The following is a 26,330-nucleotide window of genomic DNA, read 5'->3' as shown; positions in this document are numbered from 1 at the left end:
CAACGGGGTTCTGGTATTGAAGGACACGCCTGCCCACACCATGACTGATCCACCATTGAACGCTGTAACTGGTCTCGTAAAACCATCCCGATCTCGTTCTCCACGACGGCGCCAAACGAGAGATCGTCTATCGCTGCCATGAAGACAAAATCGAGATTCGTCAGTCCATAATACACTGGTCCACTGTCTACGACCCCAATGGTGATGATCATGAGCATAGGCCAATCGGGCTCGGCGATGTCGTGGAGTGAGCATAGGCACGCGATTTGCGCGTCTAGCGCGTACTCCTTGCTCTCGAAAGCGATTTCGAACCGTCGATGCCGATATGTGTTGTTGGGGAGGACGTTGTCGACGATTGCGAAATTGATGAGCGATCGTGTGGGCATGCGCAGTAGGGTTTCGACGAGCTTCTCGAATGATAGCTCGATCATCACGCTCGGTAGTGATTCGTAGTCTACCTTGACCCGGACGACGATCGTAACTTTGAGTCGCGTTAAATCGGGCATAGGCCCGACTGATAACGGACTGGCTCACTCCCATAGAAGCTGCTACTTCCACCTGACTGTAGCCCTCTTGAAGGAGGGTAACAATGCGAGCCACATCTGTGGCAGCTAAATGTCGACGAGGCATATCAAAAGGTGCTTATCAAAAAAAGCTTACATAAAATTCACGTAAGGAATTTAGGCTAAAAAGAAAACGTAAAATTCAAGTTTTGTGTGAGGAAAAGCCGAACTCCGCGGGGGTATATCAATTTGTTTTTATTGAATTTTTAAAATGAGATTTAAAACTAAGGCAGTTGTAGCGGACAGAAAAAATTGAGTTAATTTTTTTGACAATAGTGAAGCATTCTGAAGACGATAAAAAAAAAAATTAAAAAAAAATTTTTGATAAAAAAATTTCGAAAAAATTGAAAATTTTTTTTTTTCAATTTCTTTCTTGAAAATCAATCTCTTTGATCGAAAAAATAAAGAATTTTGAAAAAAAAATTTTTTCAATGGAAAAATGAATAAAAATCACAAAATTGCTGATAATGGTGATTTTTGCGAAAACACAGAATTTGAAGCTTCTGGGCACTATGAACAAAAAATCGCAGCGCTTTGAATTTCTTAGGGATTTTAGGGGACACTTTGAAGTTAAAAATTACCAACGATATCCTTCGTTCATCCATTTTATCCAACGTTATACCAAGTTATCCAAATATCCTTAATTATGCGAATTTTTGTCTTTTTTCAGTCCGAGTTTTCAATTCAAAAAAATTTTTCTTCAAAAGCGGTTTACGTTTTCTTATAGAGAATATTGTGTAGTTTTCAAAACCCTCCTTCGATTTCCTATACGGTCATTATTTCCAGAGTTATTGATTTCCAAAGTCAAAAAAACCTTTTTTGCTTTGATTGACGATAACTCCGCGGCAAATTATCGTACAGGCTTTTTGATTAGGTCAAATTAAAGGGTATTAAATTTACTAAAAGTGCTTTTAAACGAAACAATCGAAAAAATTTTTTTGAAGCCCGTAGACCTTTTTTAAGACGAAATAAAATTTCGAAAAATTTTTTTTCAGTAGTTTTCTTACGATTTCTCCAGACCTGACGATGACAAAAAATTTTCATGGTCATATCTAAAAACTAGACACTTGGAGCTACAATTTGCTTTTTTTTTTTTTTCTGTGCGATCATTTTCCTCGGAGTTACAGCTCGCTGAAAATCACCAAAAAATTTGGAATTTTTTTTATATCCCTTAACTTTTGTGACTAGTGTATAAGTCACGAATGAGTCATATGTGATTCATTATTTCACACTTCCTGACGTAAGATTCTGACTTAAAAATATGACGTAGTCATGACGTCAGTATTATGTTTTCATGACATTTATGACGTCAATATGACGTACCTGTGATGTCTATATCATGATAATGATGTCATTATGACGTAAAAGTGATGTAAAAATTGTACCTCAGAAAAAGTATTAAAAAAAAAATTTCTCAAAAATGAAAAAATTGCAATTTCGAAATCAATTATAGTATTGTGGACTTATTACAAGCTTTGAAACACTAGATATATGTAAATACTTGATGAAAAAATCTTGAGGTATATGCTGGGCTCGAACTCGGGTCCTCACGTGTCGAAGTCTGGAACGCTGCTCACTTGTCCAAGTAACGATTCGTGTCACTTAATGACTAACTTATGTGTTAACTCTTACATGACGAAAAATACTTATTTCATAATTTTTTCTGAAATTAAATGGATTTTAAGAGCTGGAATCATATACAATTCAAGTCTAATAATTTATAGAATTTCATTAAAACTCATGAAATTTTATAAAGTTCTATAAAACTTTGTAAAAACTCTTATTATAGGCTCGCTACTGAAACTTGCGATAATGAATAAGCAATTTATAAATTTTTATAAAAATTGATCTAATCTTACACTTTCAAAAATTTTCGTGTAAAAGCGGACACAGAAGTTTACATGGTTGAGCGAAATTTTTTCAGAGTAAACGATATATCTGTGTCACTTATATATTTTTTAATACTTCTTTGATTTCTCTAGACTCGAATTTTTTAAAATAATTTTTTCCATAAATTTAGTATTTTTTATTTGAATTTTTCTTCTTCAAAATTTCAATTTACGAAATTTAGATTTTTTTTTTAAACTGATACTCTTTTAAGAATAACATTTTTTTAATCTATATTTCTTTTTAATTTCAATTTTTTTCGAAATTTGAATTTCTTTTATTTCACACACTAACAACATTATGAAACTTGATATAAAATACTATTAGTCTCGTCAATGACAATCATGGAACTGATTGAATTATTTCTACTACAATGTTTCATAAGTAGCAGCACTAATGTCAAAAAATTATTTTCCAAGTAATAGTGCAATAGTTAAATGACTGACATTTATTTTCTTGACGCAAAATCATAAGAAATTGTACGTTTACTCGCTTGACGGTTTAAAAATTTAGAGTTCATGCCACATAAATTGAACTCGGTATTTTGGTATCATTTTCACCCCAAGTCATTTATACTGAATGAAGTTGAAAATATTTTTACAATGGATAAAAGTATCTAAATTCATGGAAAAAATATAAGTAAGAAACATATGCACTGAAAAAAAAAGTATTTCTTGCACCAAGAAAATTTTGACGGAGGCCAAAGTTATATTGGAGCAAGAAGAAGTGTTTTAATCTCAAGAAATTTTGACTTCATTCACGGAATTTTCAGTCATCTTTAATATATTCTTGGTCCAAAGAAATTTACCTTTGAGTCAAGATTTGTTTTCTGTAGTGTATGAAAACATACAAGCATAAATATAAAGAATTTATATCCCACATGTATTTAATTTATATGTCGTAACAGTTTTACCTGCTCAGGTTAGCCCCTAATCAATTTTATAAATAACTAAACAAAACTAACAACAATAAAAATTATCAGGGCGCCACCAGGATTATTAATCACGGTTCCTGGAACCGGTCCAGAGCTGAGAAAACTTATCTTAGGGTAAAGAGAGTGGAGGAAGGTGCTGTTGAATAATAAAAATCTAATTAACAAAATTGATCAATATTTATTAACAATAAAAAGGAAAAAAAACTTAACAGAGTTGGCTTAAAATTAGTTAACAAATTTCACTCACTCACACACTTATAATCTAACGAAGCGGAGAATAACTGCGAACTAAACGATATTTACAAACGAACCTCCCAACGACGATACGATGACTAGACGGGCTTTTTTGAACGAACGGTCTCCCACACCTGACCTAAAACTAAGCTTAAAATTACAAGTCCACCGGACTACCAAAACGAACTCACTTTACACACTTATAACTTAAAATTAAGTCCACAGGACTACCGCACTTAACACTATTAACACTCTCTATCACGCATAACCGATACAATTCTTCACACACATGACCCACACTTCGCTTAATTGATTTTTACTTTATAAATTTTAATAAAAAAAGGATTTTAATTTAATTACAATATTTTTCCAAATTATTCAATCATTAGTATTTGGTAAAAACAATAATTCCAATTCAACAATCAACTTCAATTAACCTCGAACTAATCCCTATAGAACCAGAGGCTTAATGCCTTGAATTAACTTAGTCACAATATCAACCTTTACAATCACTTCAAAATTATTAACAAAAGTTTAATTCACTAACTCTGATTAAATTTTTTCTGTGACGATTTTTTGACTCCATTAACTGATTACTTGGACCTAATATCCGCGCCGACAATTATCAAGTGTCATTAATTTTAATTTAATTCCTTCACGGACCTAATCCCCAAAATTTACTTAATTTCCACGTGATATAAAATAATTAGTTTTACAATAAAATATTTTCAATAAATAATTCTTAATATAATATTCTTAATAATTTTCCAATCTATATTATTTTCAATAATTAACTCTTAATATAAAATTCTTAATAATTTTCTTAATATAAAATATTCTTAATAATTAATTCTTAATAAAATATTATTAATAGTTTTCTTCTAGTTTTATCAATTATGAAAAATTTGACACAATTCGAAATATTCAAATTTCAATTGCTAGAACATTCGCTAGCTGTTTTTGCTTGACCTTGGGTATTGGAATTTACTGCGACACAAAACTGACGCTTGACCACAATTCCACGAATAAAAATTTGTCGATTTTTTTTCCAATGTCAAAAATTAATCAATTTTACTAAGTTAATTGTTATAAAAATTATAACAATAAAATTAACGAAATTTTCGGATGTTAATTTATTAATTGATTATTTCTAGTTATTAAAATTTCCCCGCAAGGTCGATTGAGTGATCCTCGGGTATAAACCCCCATGAAAATCACTAAATCCAAAACTAGCAAATGTTTCACTATTAATCTATTAATAATCGTCGATTAAACGATCCATAATAATTAGGAGAAGTAACTGGGCATTGGATAAACCGCGGTCCACTTCCTTCCCACAGAGCAATAATTGACACCTTGACGAACAAAACGATGATCTAACTCACTCGTTGAGGATGAAGTCCTAGTTGTAGTTGGCTTCCTTCGTCTCGTCACTACTCTCGGGAACGGTCCTTTTTGATTTCCGTGGCACTCAGTCTGGCGGTCACACTACTTCTCCCTGTTCCGCTGCACGGCTCACCTATTTTAACCCAAACTCACCCCCTCCTATTCTCCCTTTAGGCCCGAAGATCGAGACGCGCCAGTGCTATGTCGAATAATTATCGATATTCGGTGACTTATCGATTAAGGGTAATTTTATCCTGTTACAATGTATTTTTCTTAAAAACGTAAATAAAAAATGTTTTGTATGTTATTTTCTAATATATTAGATATATTCATTAATATTAAGAAATTATAAATTTTTGTTATTAAGAACGGACTTAAATTTGCAAGGTAACGGCCTAAACCAGCTGTTTACCCCTTCCTGATTCTTACAAAATTAGACATCTTGTTAAAGAAGTTTTATACTTGATAAATTTTGATTAATCGATAATATTAAGAAAATACATCCCCCAAATTTTATCAATATTATAGAAAATAATCGTTTGTCACTGTTTTAGAAAATTACTTTCAAATTACGTCAGCATTATGTAAAATTGTGATAAATTATTGACGTTAAATAATGACTCACAAATGGTATCGGTATTACGTACGACCGTGACTTGTCATTGATGTAAACACATGATATTAATCTTACTTCAAGATTACGTACAACCGTGACTTGTCACTGATATAAACGCATGATGTTAAACTTACGTCAAGATTACGTACAACCGTGACTTGTCACTGATGTAAACGCATGATGTTAAACTTACGTCATTATGACATACAATGATGGCATTAATGTTACGTAATATTGTAGTTTATATATTATGTCAGTTGTACGTAATATCTAAATCATTTCCGTGATATCATAGAGAAGTAATAAACTTACATCAGTATGATGTCAAAATTATGTCATATATTATTACATCATAATTGGATCACAAAACAAGTCAATTGTACGTCATATTTACGTAAAATATTGTGACATTCCTATGACTTATAAATGACGTCATATTAAAGTCATGTGTTCACTGGGTTATCACTTAAAATCATAAAATCATTTATGAAAAATTTATCAATGATTATCTAGAGAAAAGTAGGGCCAGTTAAAAATTTTAAATTTAGAAATCTCTGGTTAAAATGATAAATAACCCTTTTTGAAATATATATTATTTCCACTTTCAATGGTAAGTGACCATAAAATTTTTTTGAAACAGTTACCAACAGTAGTTTATGGAGCATGTCAGTCACTTTCTTACCGGTGGACTAAAAATGAAGCAAGTGGTTACTTTGTTCGCTCCTGTTTTAAGTTGCTGAGAAGTTTTCTGCTAAATTCCGACTTGTATGTTATTGTTTAAGATTTCAATTAATAGAAATTTACAATATTTTGTTTTGCGTAGATTAAAATTTTATTATTAATATTATGGAAATGAAAGTGTATTTAATTGGTGAATTGAGTGATAATTTCACTGGACGTAAACTTCCGACGAATGGAGAGGTTATGTCTTTGTTCTTGTATCAGCATAACCAACTCAAGTTGTTCAAAAAGTATTAAAATTATTCAAAAATTGGTTAAAAATAAAAAAAAATCAACATTGAAAAAAATCTGCTGCGCAAAAAAAAAGAGAGATAATTCTTGGCAGGATGTGGTAAATTATTTAATTTAACTCAGTCGAATCTGATGCAAAAACTAGATGATAATAAAAAACTTTTTAAATGCTCAAAAGTCTGATAAACGCTATGGATTTATTGATACAAGTGTTTCCAATGAAATAGTTAGCCAAGTTACTATGGATATTGACGTTGATGGTAATTATACATTTATCATTTATGCAATAATATTATTATGATGATTGTATTATACTATAAGTACAATACAATAATAGAATCATACGTATTTGAAGTTTTGTCTCTTAACATAAAATTTTCATCAATAATATATTAAAGTTATAATTATAGATCTTAATCAACCTACTACGGCTAGCAGTAGTAATGTTTTTAGTGGAGCTGCTCTTTCACGTAATTAGTCAACAATTGCTACAGATACGACTTGTGGTCAACAGTCAGAAATCGTTTCTGAGTATGAAATTTCTACTAACTATCAAGCAGCACCACTCAAAACTGATGTCATAACTCCCGAACTTGCATCTGCTCTTGATCGAGCAAATGTCAGTAATCGAAATCCGAACAAAAACAGTTTCACTGTTAAAAATTGCGCCAAGTCCACGTTCATAAAACTCATCTTAATAACATCTGCACTTTGCAAAAAAAATAAGACACGTTACAATAATTTTCATTCTATACAAAAAAAAGTTAAATACAAAAAAATACCAAGAAACCGTCATAATGTTGAAAAAATTAAAAAAAATTTGTTGAAAATTTAAAAATTAAGAAAAAATTTTTTTATCGTACTTGGCGCGCGTCATTGAGTACCCCAAATTTTTTCCGACGAATTTCAACCCGTTAAAAAACGATTTCGCTTGAATTTATGTAATGTAAATATGTATAATTATATATATTAGGGTGATTCAAAAAAAAAGAATATTTTTTTTTTTCGTTTGGTACTCTGAAAAATAGGTTCCTAGACACCTCTAAGAAAGCCTCTCCAAGCATGAGTTCTTAATTGTAACGGGAAGGTCCTCCTTCTTACAGTTTTCTATTTTTTCTTATTATCAGATAGAAAAATTTATATCTCGCTTCCAACTACTTGAAAAAATATCTTGTTCCTTAGATTTTGTAGGAAATTGAATGCTCTACAAAAAGGTCTCTTACGATTTTTTCGTAAACCCAACCGTTTAAAAGATATTAACGGTTAAAGTTTGATTATTTTTGGGAAAATTTTTTATTTCTTATGAATTTTATAACTCAATGAAAAAAATCATTATGAATGATGAAACTCATAGTTTTGTAGGAAATTTACTGCTCTATAAAAATGGTCTCTTATGATTTTTCGATCAAGTTGAGCGTTTACGAGATATTCATCGTCAAACATCAATGCATATCAATTTTTCTAGTTTTTGATCAATAATTCGAAAAATTTCAATTTATTCTGTGAGTTTCAAGGAAATTTAGACAAATTTGAGTTTCTATGAATAGAAATATGTTATGAACTATTTTTTTAATTAGTTTTTTTAGTCTTGGACATGTTTGATTACATTAAAACAAAAAATTAGTGCATTTTTTTAAATATATAATTCAATTTAGTGTGTTTCACATGTGTTTCACTTTTTTATCGAAGAATTTATTTATTTAATTATCAACTGCCATATAATTTTCAATATTTTCAACATAACGGTACACTTTTACTGTAAATAATTTCCTCTATTGCAGTTTGGGTAGTTTTTTCGATGTTCTTTGATAATTTGCAATAAGTATTGGAATTGCTCTTCATTTTTGTCAAGCATTGATTATACTCACTAACTAATGCAACAGCTCGTTCTGCTGAATCATTAACAACTTTCAATTGGTTAAAGTATTCTTTATTTTCAATGTAACTGTCATTAGTAGGCCACGATTCAATATCTTTATCAAGGAAGTCATATGGTAAATCAAAGATTTTAAAGAGATTTAAAGACTTTTTAGAAACAAAGTCACTCAGACTTTTTGCGTTAATGAATTCAAATCGTTTTTATCAATTATAAATTTTTAGCTTTAGAATCTGTACCGTTACGAGTATTAACAGCTCCAACAATATTTTTTTACTTCCAATGAAACGGTATCGTCAAATAATGATAAAATGGCAAGTTCATCACTTAAATACCATAAATGCAAAATCATTTTTTCACAAGTTGCTGAAGAAATCAATGAATTGATATTTTTGTACTCGAATAAATTTTTCAAAAACTGCAAGTCATGATTAGCAGCAGTTGTTGCAGAAGTTGATGAAAACCAAGCTTTTAAATACAGTGTAACTATAAATATACAAATTTGCCGAAGACCGTCCAATTCTTTATTAGAAAGTTTAAATTCATTTCTGAATAGAAACATTTTTAAACTGTAAATTGCCTTCGCCATCCACCTAGCATGATGAATTGCACCAGGACGTTTGAAAAAATTTCTTCTTGAGGCATTTCTCCAAGGAAAATCAACGACAATTCCAACAATTCTTTATAGTCATCTCGGGGTTGTAGTAACTATCAAAAACAATTAAAAATTTGTCAGAAACAAGAAAATTTTTTTCTTAAAATCGCAGTTAAATCATACCTGTAAGGATTGTGCAATTAAACTAGATATTTCATTTTTTTATCCAAAATGATATCAGCAACAACAGTATCTTCAATTCCAGATTTATAATTAGTTTTATTTATTTCATCCCATGATTTTTTAAATCTTCCGAACATTGGTACGTTTGGCCCAGATGACACAGGCCAATATACTTCAAATGCACTTCTCAATATGATCTCAAAAATGTGGTGACGACATGGTAACCAGATTAACTCTCTTCCCAAAGTCTTTTCAATTGCCTTACATGTACCGTTATGAATTCCTGTATAAAGAAAATAGATAACTATCGTTAAATTTAATATTTTCAACAAATTGTAGATTATATTTAAAATCCAAATGAGTAAATAATTCTCAATAATTTCAAAAGTGAAATTCAGTAAGCAATAAAAATTAAACTAGAACGTTAATAATTAAATATTTTTTAGATTAAATTATCATTGATAAGTTACCTGTATTAACTGCCGTCGTGTCAAAACACATCGCCTTAACATAATTAGTAATACCCCATTCACTCAATGTCGATAAAATGGCTGATGTTTGATTGTCTGCCGTCCCAGAATTCATTTTTGGAACCCCAAGTAATTGTTCGGTACCAAATGCAGTTAAAATAACTGGTAGCCGTTCCACAGATTTTGATCCAACAAGGTCATTCAGCATTTTTCCGTCCCAATGCACAACGTATTTATCGTGTGTCTTAAAGTTGTCATTAAGTCCTTTAGCAATGTCTTCTCTTTGAAGCATACGAGCTCGTTGAATTGAACTATAACTGAGCGTTGTATCTTCAATTTTAATACCTACTGCTAGTAAAACCGGAGCAATAATAAACATCGCATTTCTACTGCTGACATTAGCTCGGTCGAGTCCAAAAATGACTTCAGGAGTTAAGACATCAAGTTTTGCTCGTTTTGTCGGAATTGGAGGTTCATACTCTGAATCAGATCCAAAATTTGTAACTCCACTTAATGTATACGTAGAGAACGACTCTGATTTTTCACTTGGAACAATCGCATGACTGGTAGACGGTTGATCTAAGTCTGGAATAAGATCTGTTTTATAAATTAAACGAAGAAAATGTATAGAATTTATTCATTTTGATGACAAATAATTAAGAAAGGACTCCAAAAATTGTCTAGTCAAATGTCATCTAGTCATCTATGAAAAGTTACACTACTACCTGACTTTATAATAATTAAATATCTCAGATACTTACTACTCTCATCTATTCCCATCATAGTTGTGGTTAAGTTTGATACAGGTACATTATTAGAAAGAATCTCTTTATGGGTACCGAATTTTTGATCCAAATACAACTTTCTAATATTATCATCAAGCACTTTTAAGGATTTTTCGCTCACAATGTCGAATAATTGTTGTCAAGATCAGTCTGAAATTTCATTTCCTTTTGGTTTTGCGCTGAATTCTTTTTATCGAAATTTTTTTGTAATTTTAACCATTGACTGTGATAGCGAAGAAATTTTTGACTGCATTAGGAGCTCCACTAGTTGGAATCTGATTTTTTCTCCACAGTTCAATAACTTGGTCAACTGAATTTTTAGCACTTTGTTTGATTGAATACTTTAAAATTTTAAGTTGGTAGAAAAACACACGCATAACCTCTTTCACTTTTGGTAACTTACGTTCCGAAATTCTTTGTAGAGGTATTCCGATAAAACGTATTTCTTTATTCATTGTAGGTAAATTGATGATAAATAAATTTATGTGATGATTATAAGACTTATTTAAAATGAATTATTTTATTACGTATTCAAGATGATCAGTATTAGGAACACTGAAAATACGGTATTAAATGGGTAGATACTGAAGATAGTTGAGAGTAAAAAACATAGATGGCGTTAGTTTCAGAAGACAAACAGAAGAAGAAATGGAATTCAAAACAAAAATCCCCTCGAACGAAAATTTTATGTATATTTTGTGAAAAACAATTTAAAAATACGCACTGAACAAATTTCATAATAATAAATGACAACGCGATTAAGATTTTAAATTATTAAAGATAAAATTAAAAAAATATTATTAGAATAAAAACTTTCAAATGAATTTTTGAACAGAAAACATCTATAGGAGTTGCTTTTATAATAAAAACTCAAATTTGTCTAAATTTCCTTGAAACTCACAGAATAAATTGAAATTTTTCGAATTATTGATCAAAAACTAGAAAAATTGATATGCATTGATGTTTGACGATGAATATCTCGTAAACGCTCAACTTGATCGAAAAATCATAAGAGACCATTTTTATAGAGCAGTAAATTTCCTACAAAACTATGAGTTTCATCATTCATAATGATTTTTTTTCATTGAGTTATAAAATTCATAAGAAATAAAAAATTTTCCCAAAAATAATCAAACTTCAACTATGAATATCTTTTAATCGGTTGAGTTTTTGAAAAAGTCATAAGAGACCTTTTTTGTAAAGCATTCAATTTCTCACAAAATCTATGCCACGGAATATTTTTCCAAGCAGTTGGAAGCGAGATATAAATTTTTTTATCTGATTATTCGAAAAAAATAGAAACCCGCAAAGCGGAGGACCTTCCCGTTATAATTAAGAGCTTATACTTGGAGAGAATTCTTTTTAGGTGTCTACGAACCTATTTTTCAGAGTATAAAGTCAAAAATAAATTATTCGATTTTTTTGACCCACCCTACTCCGTTTACATGCGAAGTTTTTCGAGTAAAATTTGAATTTTCCGGGAATTTATATTGCTCCGTACACATCCGGAGCCGTATCGTTCATTTGCCGTACCTTTAGGCACATTCAATTTGAATTTATTAATACTTTCTCGCTAAAAGTTTAAAGTAAATCAAAGCAATTAAATAAGAAGGTAATTGTAAGCGAATCACCGTAGTTCATTAGAACATATGTGTGTGAGTCCCTTCAAGATTGGAGTTTACTTGAAGCTACAGTATATGTAGAAAGAATTCCAGTGCATCCTGGCGAGTGTAGATCCAAGCTGCAAAATATCTTTTTTTAACTGTAGTTTCCCATCTATCGACGGATTACTATGCATTCTCGAATTATTTCGTCTGTGGCAGATCACTTTGCCCATTGGAAAAAAGTCAGGATCGAAATTTTTGCGTTGCTATAGTTTGTGTTGATTAAATTTAATAATATTAAGCAGATTAATTGTTATAATTGCATATAATCAATTAATATCAGGAAAATAAGGTATGAACTACCGTTATCATACTAATTTAAGGAAAAAAAGGACCGTAGAATTAAAAATAAATTTGTAACCTCTAAAAAACGTGATGCTTACAGTAAATACAGTCGGTAGTCTGGCGCTCCGTTTACAACGGAATTTTTGAACGGAACTTGGCGCCAGATTCTACCGAATCTGTGGATGCCACTTTTATATTATCTGCTGCTTATAAAAGTGTGGGATTAGATACATTGAAATACTCAATTTGAGTTGCAGTACAATTCGCCGAGACCGCATTAGATACAGACAAACTATTTCAGAGAATAGTCTAGTCAACAAGTGCCTTTTAGGTCAAATTTTTTTCGAAGGCTCGGAAAAATATGATTGAGGTGTCATTCGATTCGTTATCACATATAGAAAGTTTTTGAAAAATTTGAAGATGCGTTCGCAAAAATTACAAAAGTTATAAATAATTAACTAAAAAAAAAGAGGGGGTTCAGTTATTTGCTTATATCTCAAAAACTTTTTGAGATATCCAAAATTTGAAAAAAGTTCCAAAAAGAGGAATAATTTCTTAAAAAAAAGTCTCGACTCCCGGAATTTCAGGATAAATATTTATAATTTTTACAGAGGGCTGAAAATACGCCCGAAAACGGGCGCTCGGGTATCGCGAAGCCACGCCCCCTTGGTACCTTTTAATAAAAAATATTATTTAAATATATAAAATATTAATATTAAAAATTGAAAAAATTCAGGCACTTACAGAATAGACAAATAAATAATAATCTGCCATCAAAAATTTTTTATCGCGATTTTTCATTAATTTATGCATTAGTTAATTAACAATTTCGTATAACTTGTACATCCACATTGCAAGTGAGATAATTGTTAAACTATGAATCTCAAATTTTTTTACTTCGCTGAGCTGTTTTTCAATGACCACAGAATAGATTCCTATCGGTAGAACTAAATAATTGTTAATCCCCACATTGTTATTAACAATTTACGTCCGTGACAAATTAAAAAGTTAAATAAATCCTGTAAAAAAATTTTTTTTTTCAGACAATTACTTTGATTCGTTTTCCTATTAACATAAGCGACTTAAAAATGATTTTTTATAATTTTTATCATTTATTGTTAAAAAAATTGTTATATACAAATGTGTTAATTATCAGTAATTTGAAAAATTCTTTTTGGATTCATAATGTTCAATGCAAATTATGATTTAAAAAAAAAAATCATTTCTTAAAAAAATTTTTTTGTTGCTTAAAAACGCTTTTGTTAATTAACAATTTTTTTTTACCACTTCCATTCAATATTAAGGAACCATTTTTTTTTTTAAATCATAATTTATGTTTCTCTTTGATAGCTAAAAGAAAATCTGATTTTTTTAAAATTTTCATTGTTTATTAAATAAACAATTTGTTATAAACAATTAAATTTTTTCGGTATATTTTTTTTCTTACTGTACACTATGAAACACAAACAACTAACTACTTTTTTTTCATAAAAAAAATTTATTTATATTTTTTATTGAATTTTAAAAATTATTGCCTTCTATACTCCATTAGACTCATCTGATTTTTCATGTTTAAACTAATTATATCTTGATAACTAATTGCAATACGATAAGAAAAGTCAAGACTTACTTGTTCTTTATTATTCAAGGAATAAATTCTTTCTTTTTTTTTCTTTATTTTATGTTTAATTATCTTATAAACGAATTGCAATACTTTAAAAAATGTTAAGACTTAATCGTTATTTATTAATTAGAGAGTAAATTAAGCTCAAAATTCATGATCTTAACTAATTATTTATTTAATTTATACCATTTTTTATAAAAATTTTTTTTATATTTTTTTATAAACAAGGAAAACGGTTGACCCTGACGGCCATCCCTGCAACTTCCCGCTACTTTCGTAATGAAGCGCTCGAAATTGCACTTATTATGTTTTTGAGCACTTCGAGCTCAAAAATATAATTTTCGTGTAGTTTTGAGCTCACCGAGCTCAAAAGTTTGATAGGAGTTTAATAAATCACTATTTTTGGAATTTTCAATTGGCAATAACTTTTGAATGGATCAACCGATTTTCACGCGGTTAGCGGCATTCGACGCTGTTTTATCATCCTCATAAGTTATTTTCAGGTTTCAATTGATCGAACCGAAAATTTCAGAGTAATCCCGAAAAAACACTTTTTTCGGTTTTCTTTCGTTCACGATAACTCACGAACGAATCAACCGATTTCGACAAGACTTGCGGCGATCGACGCGGTTTTTTAATGTGAAGAGCTGATTAGTTTTTGAATTCGATCGGTAAAGCCATTTAAAAGTTATTCCAAGAAAACCACTTTTCGAAAAATTCTTTTTGAAGTTTTTTTGAAATTCCTTAAAATCTACCGGTCTTAATGGGTTCAAACTTCCAGGAAATCTAAGTTTGGTGAAGCCCTTTCGAATGGCGCCAACCGCGATCAAATCGGTCAAGCCGTTCAAAAGTTATAAGAGGGTTACACACACACACACACACACACACACACACACACACACACACACACACACACACACACACATACACACACGCGCGGACATCATCGCGGGAATAGTCAGGGAAGATTCCTAGGACCTCAAAACGTCAAGATCTGATGAGAACTCAATTTTTGAAAAACGGGGTGAAACCAATAACTTCCCGATTTTTGAAAATTTTCAATTTTCTTAGCGGGAAGTTAAAAATTTTTTTTAGCACTTTTTAGGTCGATTTCATAGAAATCAATCTTTTGCATTGTTCCTCATATTGGAAATAACTCGGAATTTTGTCGTAATATCTCTTAACTAGTCGAGTAAAGTTCAAAAATAACGTGAGTTAAAAAATTTATATATATATATATATATATATATATATATATTGTAACAGGGTAAAATTACCCTTAATCGATAAGTCACCGAATATCGATAATTATTCGACATAGCACTGGCGCGTCTCGATCTTCGGGCCTAAAGGGAGAAAGAATAGGAGGGGGTGAGTTTGGGTTAAAATAGGTGAGCCGTGCAGCGGAACAGGGAGAAGTAGTGTGACCGCCAGACTGAGTGCCACGGAAATCAAAAAGGACCGTTCCCGAGAGTAGTGACGAGACGAAGGAAGCCAACTACAACTAGGACTTCATCCTCAACGAGTGAGTTAGATCATCGTTTTGTTCGTCAAGGTGTCAATTATTGCTCTGTGGGAAGGAAGTGGACCGCGGTTTATCCAATACCCAGTTACTTCTCCTAATTATTTATCAATTGGATCGTTAATCGACGAAAATTTAATTCAATAAATAAATCGTAGAACATTTGCTAGTTTTTGGATTGAGTGATTTTCATGGGGGTTTATACCCGGGGATCGCTCGATCGACCTTGCGGGGGAAGTTTTAATATCTAAAAGTTTTCAATCAATTAACTAACATCTAAGAAAATTCATTAAATTAATTTTTCAATAATTAACTGAGTAAAATTGATTGATTTTTGTCATTGAGAAAAATAGACAAATTTTTATTCGTGGAATTTTCGTCAATCGTCAGTTGTGTGTCGCATCAATTCCAATACCCAAGGTCAAGCAAAGACTTGACTAGCGAATGTTCTAGCAATTGAAATTGACTATTTCGACTCGTGTCGAATTTTTATAATTTATAAAACGAGTAGAAAATTATTGATAATATTTTATATTAAGAATTAATTGTTAAGAATTTTATATTAGGAAAATTATTAATTGAGAATATTATAGAGTGGAAAATTATTGAGAATATTATATTATAAAATTATTCCGTCAAGTGTGAATTTAATAATTTTGGGATTAAGTCCGTGAAGTAGTCAAATTGAAATTACTGAAACTTGATAATTATCGGCGTGGACATTAAGTCCTAGAAATTAGTTAATTGAGTCAAAAATTGTCACAGTAAAAATTTAGTCAGAATTAATTAATTAAACTTATTTTAATAATTTTGAATGTGATTGAGAATTTTATATTGTGATTTATTTAATTATCAAAAGTTAATCCAAGGTATTAAGACCTTTTGTTTTAAATAGTTATTGTTATATTGTTAAGACCATGACTATAAGTTACTGAGGAGTTTTAATCCATCTAATATTTTAATAGAATTAAAATTAACAATTGGAATTTGAGAATTGTCGTAGTTAGTTAGAAATTGATTGTTAATTGAAAATTATCGTTTTATTAAATTACTAATGATTGAATAATTTGATTTGGAATATTTAATTGAAATTAGTTACAGTCAATTTTTATTGAAGTAAAATTTATAAAGTAGAGTCAAGTTAGTAGTGTGAGTGTGAGACAAGTGTGGGTTATGTGTGAGTTGCAGAGTATCTAGGTCTATGTTTCGTCGCTGGGCTGTTACTGCTGTAGCTGGTGTGGGTTATGAGAGTGTGCTGCAGAACATCTAGGTCTATGTTTCGTCGCTGAGCTGTTGTTCTGTAGTAAAGTGTGTATAAGCTGCAGGAGTATCTAGGTCTATGTTTCGTCGCTGGGCTGTTACTCCTGTGAGCCGAGTCAACGAGCCCGGTATATGATTCGTCTCTGTGCGGGTGATTGTAGGGTTAGAAATCGGGTAGACGCCGAAAGGGGCACGTGTTAGAAATCGATGGGTAGACGCCGAAAGGGGCTCGTCGAGAATAAGTTAGAAATCGACGGGTAGACGCCGAAAGGGGCTCGTCGAGAATAAGTTAGAAATCGACGGGTAGACGCCGAAAGGGGCTCGTCGAGAATAAGGATATTGTTAAGTGTGGTCAGTGTGTGTGTGTGAATGAAATTTGTTAACTAATTTTAAGCCAACTCTGTTAAGTTTTATTTTTATTGTTAATAAATATCGATCGATCTTGTTAATTAAATTTTTGTTATTTAACAGCAACCTTCCTCCACTCTCTCTACCCTAAGATAGGATTTTCTCAGCTCTGGACCGGTTCCAGGAACCGTGATTAGTAATCCTGGTGGCGCCCTGATAATTTTTATTGTTGTTAGTTTTGTTAGTTAATTTTAAAATTGATTAGGGGCTAACCTGAGCAGGTAAAACTGTTACAATATATATATATATATATATATATATATATATATATATATATATATATATATATATATATATATATGTAATATGACGCAGATATTGCCGCGATTGTGTCTACAGTTCTTGACGGATCTAGATGAAATTTGTTACACATATTCTATGGATACTAACCTTGGATGAGTTTGAAGATGAGCGAAATCCATCAATAAGTTTAGAAATTGCAGCTTTTTTAAAATTATCAAAATAGTGAAAATCACGTTTTCGGTGACTTCATTGATGTATAACTTTTGATTGAAAAGAGATGTCTAATTTGTAACAAGTTCATGTGAAACCTCATGAAATTACCTTTAATTTGACGTATATAACATTGACATTTTGACTATTTTTAATTAATTTATCAAAGTTAAGAGTTCTATTGAACCATTTGCAGGCTGTGTATAGTGCAACCGACCTATGAATGTTATTCTGTTGAGAATTCTCAACAGATCCTAATGAAATTTAATATGCAAATTCTTTACACAATTAGCTTGCATGAGCCTTACAATGAGCGAAATCCTTCGTTTAGTTTAGAAATAGTATCTTCTTCAAAATGATCAAAATAGTAAAAATTACGTTTCCGGTGGCTTCATTTATATATAACTTTTAATACCAAAAAGATAACAGATTTTTGATAAATTCATGTAAAAGCTTACAAAATTACTTCTAATTTGACGTATACAACGTTAACTTTTTGACAATTATTAGTTATTTTATCGATGTTCTTCGCGACAAGAAAATTATTAAAATTACAACAATTATAAAAATTGTGATTTTTGTAATTTTACTTCTGAACAACTTTTGATTGAAAAACGATAGCTCAATTCTAAAAATTTCACTTTAAAATTGGTTAATTTCTCTTTAATTTATTTTTAAAAAATTTAATTTTTCTCGGGTATCAATGTCAATAATATTTCAAATCAGGAATTCAGGAACAAAACGAATAAATATAACGTCATAAATGTGTAATGTAAGTAATCATAGCTAATAACTACAATTTTTTTTTCCGCCGCTGCCAAATCCAGTTGTAGTCCGTTTGTTAGTAACCATTTCGACACTTATTTCCATATTGGCCAATAATAACTCATGTAGACTCATTTTTGAACCATCGTCAATTTTTGAGATGTCCTCAATGCTAGTAACCTCAATCATCGCAATCCCTATGATATAAAGCGTAAATAAAAAAAAATTATAATAAACAATTGTTCTAAGAAAAGAGAAGAAATATTTTACTAATAAATATTGTTAATATTTTAAATTAAAAAATTGTTGAATGAAAGGTAGTAGATCAGTTAATTGTGACTAAAATTGAATTGTTAAAAAATATTCTGATTGATTAATTTAATAAATTAGATTGAATATTTAAATTAACCTCTCAAAATTTTGAGTGTTCCGGATACTTCAACTGGCTCTCCTTTTAGAAATGGACTGATAAAGTTGTCAGCGAAATTAATTATTTTAATTTCTAACTTATATTTGTTTTTGTTTGCAATTGATCTGAAGCAAGAATCTCTCGCGGTCTTTTCCCCGTATTCTAGCGATGTACAGTTGAGTTTTTATATATCCTTGGACACCTATAAAAAAAAGAATTAATTGTCCCCAATGAAATTTTAATTCTTCTTGAATTAAAATAATATAAGTTGTATATACGAATTTTTTTGTTAATGTAACCATCACAATTTTCAATTTCAACAAGAGGTAGGGATTGCTCTTCTTGAGAAACTGGTCTAGATGCAACTTTTCTAATAACGTTGACTTGAGTGTTTGATTGGATGAACAATTCAATTTCAACGGTGCTGTAATTGTAATATAAATTTTTTCCAATGAATTTTGAAAAAGCTCCGTCAATATGTACGATCTATAAGAAAAATTAATTTTATTTTTTATTTTTTTTTTTTATTTATCATTTTACTTCTGGTAGTGATTCTATAGAGGTGGTACACACCTGTACATAGAACCAGAAGGAATACATATTTAAACATAATTACAACATAAAAAATATAAAATTAAATTATTTGAGTAAAAAGTAAGAAGTACATAATTATATCAAATTTTAACAAATTAATAATTTAGTAATTTAAGTTTTTCAACTATTTATATTCCTATACATTATTAAATTTTAACCAGACCCCAAGTTTTTTACGAAGTGTTGATATAGAGCATTTTAACATTTTCATTTCATTTGGAAGTAAATTGTAATATTTAATTGCTACATACAGAGCATTTTTTGTGCTGATAGCCTTATTAATTTTAGGTAAAGGTATAAGTTTAGCACGAGTATTTAGTGATCTTTCAGTATACAGAGATTTACAATGTTCATAATATTTAGTTAAAGCATATACAATAAAAGTTTCTCTAAAGTTTAGCGGCATAGCAAGGTGATTATTACTAAAGATTTTTTTAATTATTTTATTTTGTATAGTAGTTATATGTTTAACTGCGTTATCATATGCTCCACCCCAGGCTATAATTCCATAATTAATTAAGCTCTCAAAAAGACCATGATAGATTGTTTTCATAGTTGAAGGTTGAAAACAGTGGTATAGTTTATAATATAGGTATGTAAACTATTTAATTTTTTTACCTAGTTCGAGAGTGTGTTTATTCCACTTCATATGACTGTCGAAGTAAATACCTAAATATTTACAATATTTAACTTTATCTAGCTCTTTTTGATTAATGAACAATTGATAATTAGAAGGAATACTATCAGCGTAGCTACCAAAAGTTATATAAGTAGTCTTATCAATATTCAAGGAAAGCTGATTACCCCTAAGCCATAAATCGATTTTTTCAAGTCAATTTGAGAGGATCAAATTAGTATTATTCCAGTCATTACATTAATTAATATTTTAACAATTATTTAGCAACTAATTAGTAATATTAGCGGATAGTAAAATTTCATTACAGCATTATTTGTAATTTTGTCCACGACACGATCAATTTCATCATTCCACACACTCACTTGGACTGACTCTTGGTCATCATTTGATAAAACGAATTGGGTATTTGCATGATTTTGATATTCATAAGCTTTTGATATTTTTACATTCTATATAATTTTTTAAAATTTTTGGAAGAAAAATTTTTCGATATTGTTCTTAAAAATTTAAATAATTTAATAAATAAAAGTGGTCCTAAATTACATAAAAGTCACGTGATGTAAAACGTGATGTGATTGGTGTGACGTCATTGTGCTGTTTGTAGCGCGTATATTTGAATGAGCATTTAAGTCATGTATAATATTTTACATTGCTAAAAAACTTAAAGTTAAGTTTTTTTCAATTTTAAGTTTTATACATCCTATTTTTAATGCTAGATTTTGTTGAAAATAATTAAAAGTGAAATCAATTTTTGTGAAATGTTTTTTTTTAAATTTAAAGTGAATGTGTTTGGAGGTTATGAACATGTCAATGTTGTTATACTAAGACTTTTGAGAAGCATCAGTTCAACAGTGTAGTTTGTAATTATCAACGAATTAATAAAAATGCCTCGGCGAAAAGTGGATCCTGGTTTTAGTGAAGCACGGTCTGATAATTTACCGCGAGTTGATGCATTCATGGTTGCAACTTATCTCGCTACAAACTCTGATTTTGTATCAGCAGAAATGAAAGGAGCAAAAGCTAGCATGTTCGTATATTTTAATACAGCTGTTTATTTAGATATTAGTTATAAATAAATCGGTGCTTTTTTATCAACAAGTTCATAAAGTATTCATTAGCTGTTACATAAATAATATTTATTTTAATATTTTGAATTATAGATCTGGGAGAAAGTCATATGGAGATGCAGCCATTGAATATGTACAAATTAAGCTTCAGGGACCTGAATGTACTCTCAAGTGTCTTATTTGTCCTGAACACAGAGTACATAATAAATCATATAGAGTGACTGTAGTTATAAATATTGTTGATGAAGAAATTTTATTGATTCAGTGTCATGATTGCGCCGCATCGTCAGGTAAATAAAATAATTTAACAATATTCAAGTAATAAAATCATTGCGGTTATTGTTTGTTTCATAATTTCCTGCATAAACATTCATATCTAATACACACGTTATATAATATGCTAAAATAAATATTTTGATAATATTATAAGCAATAATCACTTCTTGTTATACCTTTTTTAGGTGGATGTAAGCACTCAATCGCGTTTTTAATGTGGCTACACAGACGATCGGAAGAACCATCTCCAACTGATGTTGAATGTTACTGGCGTAAATCAGTTTTATCTCAAGTTGGGTCAGCAATCAAATTCATTCGAGTGACAGATTTTGATTCTGAGACAAATATTTCTGCTGTACCTAAGTCTTTCAATACTTTGCAAGAATTTGTCAATAGAACAAAACAAAAAAACGTACAGAGCCAAATCTTGAAGTATTTCAACTCTGAGAATACTGAAAAAAGCCTCTCAATACACAATTTATTAGTGGGCTTTATTAATTTAGGAGGAACATTATGCGATAATTTTATACAATTTAGTGCAAATCGAATGTCTCCTGAGTTGTGTGATAATATAGAAAAGGAAACTCAAAACCAAGCAGATTGTGATCTTTGGTTTTCATTGCGGTATGGACGAATAACAGCGTCGAAAGCTTATGAAGCATCCCGTTGTAATACACCTAATGGAACGTTAGTAGAGTTGCTAGTTGGAGGTCAAAAACTACGCAATACAAAAGCTATGGAACGAGGTAAAGAGCTGGAAGCTACAGTTTTACAACAAATTGAGCTGAAGTTGAAGCGTAAATTCCAAAAGTGTGGTTTATTCTTATCCCAAAATCACCGGTACTTAGGAGCTTCTCCAGATGCAATAGATGACGAATTCGTGGTAGAAATTAAATGCCCGACGTCTCAAAAAAGCTTTCGCACTTATATTGACACTGACAATTACAATAAAATTGCAATGAAATATTTTATTCAAATGCAGATGCAAATGTTTTTCACAGGAAGAAATAAAGCTATGTTTATCGTAGCAGACCCAACTTTTGAAGAAACACGGCAATTCAAATCTATTATTATCGATTATGATTCACAAGTAGTTGAAAAATTATTAAAAGACCTAAGTAAATTTTGGAAAAATTGTATTTTCAACCGTTTATTTAATTCATTGAAATAAATTAAATTATTTAATAAAAAAAAAAATACAAAAATTGAATTCTTCATATAAATATTACATTTTTATTGAACAACAACTTTTAAAACTTGTTTTTTTGATCAATGGTCCTTGTAGATTAGTTAAAGCTGCGGCGATTGTCATTATATTATCCATCTGTGGAATAAGTTTAATATTTACACATGAATGAGGTTCGCAAATTTCAAATTCTCGTATTCTTCTTGTTAATCTTTCAATGTGAATACGGAGACTCGCGATTCGTTTTGTTGCTAACACTTCATCATGACTTGGTTGCTTCTCAGAACTTACTGTTGGTGGTCTAATTAATGTACATTTTTTTTCAACTACAAAATTTTCTATGTGTTTGAAGCCTCTATCAGCCAGTATAGCAGCGCCTGGTTTTAAACAATCCAAATATCCAGATTGAGAAACTATTTCAGCATCCGATGTTCTACCACCGAATCCAGGTGAAATAAAATTAACTATGCCATCAGGTGTACAAGAAATTAAATATTTGACCGTATTGCATTTTTGTATTCAGACCAGGTTAATGATTGTTTAACAGGATCTGTTGACTTTTCAATTTCAATTTCTAAACAATCAATGATTGATTCTACTGCTGCATAACGGCTTCGGAAACTTATTGGCAACTGAAGTTTAATTCTTGCTGATGAAGGCCATATAATAAAGTCTTTTAGATATTCTGCCATGACTGGCAAAGTCTTAGTAAAGATACGACTTATATTAGAATTGGACATTCCAAAATCATCAGCTAAAATCGCAAAACTCTCATTCAATCTTATTTTTTTTAACGTAATAAATATATCAATGTCACTTAAATTAGCCATACGTAAAATATCGATAATATCCATGCAATCACTTGGAATCCCGATGTATTTATGAGGTGACAGCCGAATTCTTTCAAATGTTTGCTTTAAATTACGCTTCTGAAATTCTTCTTGTTGAAATGCATTTTTCCACTCATTTTCTGTAATTCCATTTAATGTTAAAAAATTATCTGATGAAGTAGGGAATGAACTAGCCGTTGTGTTAGAAGATAAATTCGTAGTATTAGGTGAAGGATTCAATAATTGATCATTATTAGCTGGTTGAGAAATAAAATTATGCGCATTTATATCATCAACCAACTACTCAATTGGAGATGATGAACGATCTTTAGTCACAGGTTTACATTGAACTTTTACACTTCTGTATGAACTCCTTATTTTTACTTGGATACCAACATGGAGTTTTTGACCTCCAGTGGCAGGGGGATCGTCACAAACATTGGATTTATTCTTTTGAAAATCTTCTGGTGTATTGAAATTTGATAGGTCAGAATGTAAATCGTCCATTATACCTCCTAAGTTTTGATCCAGCCGTAACTTGGCAATATTTAGATCCATTGCTTCAGTACCTACTTTATCAACTTTCATTGAAGGAGCTTGAGGATTCTCTCTACTTCCATCACCCATGCTTAATGATTTTGATTGCTCAATAAATTTATGAGGTATAACATTATTCCTCATACGTTTGTTACCACCAACCATTGTCCATTCCAGCCAATTTTCTAAATCCACTTTGAGCTAAAATGAATAAAATTCAACATCAATTCATGCAATGAGACGAAAATCACAAATTTAGGTTATGATTTTATGTAAACATTAAAATAAATTTTTAATAAATACTTACGTCAAAATGATCTTCACAACAATAAAGCCGAGTTGATGATGAATAATGAGATTTATTTCCACATGCATCTAACCAATTTTTCCGTTTAACAGAATTTAATGGAACATTTATAAAAATTTTTTCTAGTGTCGATTTACCAGTATTTCTACACGTTGGAACTATACACCAATAAAACTCATTTTTTGACGACATTTCGAGCAATTAAATAATTTTATTTTATTATAAACAACACAACCAGATCTTTTTTTAATCAATCACAATTAACACAACAATTGTTTACACCTGCCACGTGTTTACAAGAGATTGGCGCTTAAAATTTCAAATGAAATAAGCACTATGACGTCACATACACGAGATGGAGCTACTTATTCATTTAAATATCTGCTTTTTTTTATTTATTAAATTATTTAAATTTTTAAGAACAAAATCGAAAAATTTTTTTTCCAAAAATTTTAAAAAATTATATAGAATGTAAAAATATCAAAAGTTTATGAATATCAAAATCATGCAAATACCCAATTTGAAAACAAATGATACCTCATTGGTTTTTTGATTGATGTATCTTCTAGTAGGAAAAATTCTCACAACTCTTCCAACAATTTCGCTAATATAAATATTAATGATATTTATTAATTTTTAACTTCCCGCTGAGAAAATTAAAAATTTTCGAAAATCGGGAAGTTCTTGGTTTCACCCCTTTTTTCGAAAATCGAGTGGGCATCAGATCTCGACGTTTTAAGGGCTTAGGAAGCATCCCTGACAACTCCCAGGGGGGTGTCCGTATGTGTGTGTGTGTGTGTTTTCTTTTTTTTTTTTTTAAAAAAGAGGTACGAAAAAAGATCTTCAAACGAAACCGCTATCGTTAACTCTGTCACCCATCTTACAGCAGATATCGATGATCGGTAGTGTGGAGATTTTTACCCTCTAAAAAAAACATTCCTCTTCCCCTCTCCCCTAGATGGTACGGGGAGGACTGGATTGGAACCGCGTTAGCATTACTTCAATCCAGCCGTGCTGCGTCTCACGACGCCTACTCCTGGCTACTGGTCTCTTTCTGCGATTTTGTCTTTCAGGAGGTGCTGTGCATAAGCTGCAACAGCAGACCAGTTTTTCTCTTGTTTGATCATATAGGTCACCAGGCTTGAGGGGGAGAGCCTGGTGCCAATGATCTCTTCGATGCTTCTTCTGTAGTCCTTCCACCGAGCACACTCGAAGAATGTGTGTTCGGCGTCGTCGATTTTAACCGGGCAGTATTTGCATGTTGGTGTGTTGTGTAAACCCATCTTGAAGAGATAGGCGTTGTACTGCCTATGTCCTGCCAGTAGTTGGGTCAGGAAAAAATCTGTGTCCCCGTGTTTCCAAGAGAGCCAGGCGTTGATGTTTGGGATCAAACGTGCTGTCCATCTGCCTGTCTCTCCCGACGTCCATCGGTCCTGCCACTCTTGCTGCGTTTCCGTTTTTATCTTCGTTTTTGCCTCCTTCATGTTTTCGCCGCCGATTTTAGCGTCGTAGAGTTTTGCTCTTTCGAACGGTAATAGATCGATGGGCGCGGCTCCCGCAATGACCAATACAGCCGCTTCTGAAACTGTGCGGTAGGCGCAGGCAACCCTGAGAGCGCCTCGCCGCTGTACTGCTGCTATTTTTCGCCGGTAGGTCTTCTGCTTTAATATGTCTGCCCATATCTCCGCTCCATAAAGCAGTACCGAGTGGACTGTTTCTAGAAGAACTCTTCTCTTTTTTGTTCTTGGTCCCATGGTGTTGGTCATAATTCGTGCTAGGCTAGACACAGTCTTGCTGGCTTTCTTGCACGCACTGTCGAGGTGTTCACGGAAAAATAGTTTCTCGTCTATCATTACCCCTAGATAGCGCAGGGTCCTTGTTGACGTGAGTGTTGTTCCTCCCAAGTCCACAGCGAATGGTTTTGGAAACATTTTTGTCGAGTCAGGACAACCATCTCTGTTTTTTGCTTGGCGAGTTTTAGGTGGTGTTTCTCAAGCCAAGCTTC

The 26,330-nt window shown here is 31.1% G+C and overlaps 4 protein-coding genes across 17 annotated transcripts in view; 2 read left to right on the top strand and 2 right to left on the bottom strand.

Moving 5' to 3' along the window:
* LOC141532128 (uncharacterized) overlaps positions 1–26,330 on the top strand; it is a 140,359-nt gene that overhangs the window by 42,565 nt on the left and 71,464 nt on the right. The gene's annotated exons all lie outside the window — the stretch shown is intronic.
* Positions 9,264–10,607, bottom strand: LOC141532034 (uncharacterized). Its single transcript, XM_074250191.1, has 3 exons — positions 10,478–10,607; positions 9,717–10,313; positions 9,264–9,529 (listed from the first exon to the last, which is right to left on the bottom strand). Exons 1-3 carry the CDS (start codon positions 10,497–10,499, stop codon positions 9,264–9,266), a joined length of 885 nt encoding a protein of 294 aa, XP_074106292.1. The 5' UTR covers positions 10,500–10,607.
* On the top strand, positions 20,153–22,636 carry LOC141532033 (uncharacterized). Its single transcript, XM_074250190.1, has 3 exons — positions 20,153–21,149; positions 21,283–21,479; positions 21,651–22,636. The coding sequence occupies exons 1-3, from the start codon at positions 21,007–21,009 to the stop codon at positions 22,634–22,636; spliced, it is 1,326 nt and encodes a 441-aa protein (XP_074106291.1). The 5' UTR covers positions 20,153–21,006.
* Positions 23,315–24,832, bottom strand: LOC141532094 (uncharacterized). Its single transcript, XM_074250264.1, has 2 exons — positions 24,326–24,832; positions 23,315–24,219 (listed from the first exon to the last, which is right to left on the bottom strand). The coding sequence occupies exons 1-2, from the start codon at positions 24,515–24,517 to the stop codon at positions 23,782–23,784; spliced, it is 630 nt and encodes a 209-aa protein (XP_074106365.1). The 5' UTR covers positions 24,518–24,832; the 3' UTR covers positions 23,315–23,781.

The sequence above is a fragment of the Cotesia typhae genome, unplaced genomic scaffold, assembly GCF_013202065.1.
Source record: "Cotesia typhae breed Kobodo isofemale line unplaced genomic scaffold, CoteBio_Ctyphae contig_56, whole genome shotgun sequence".
Classification (NCBI taxonomy): Eukaryota; Metazoa; Arthropoda; class Insecta; order Hymenoptera; family Braconidae; genus Cotesia; species Cotesia typhae.
This window is presented reverse-complemented; position numbering and strand designations above follow the sequence as displayed.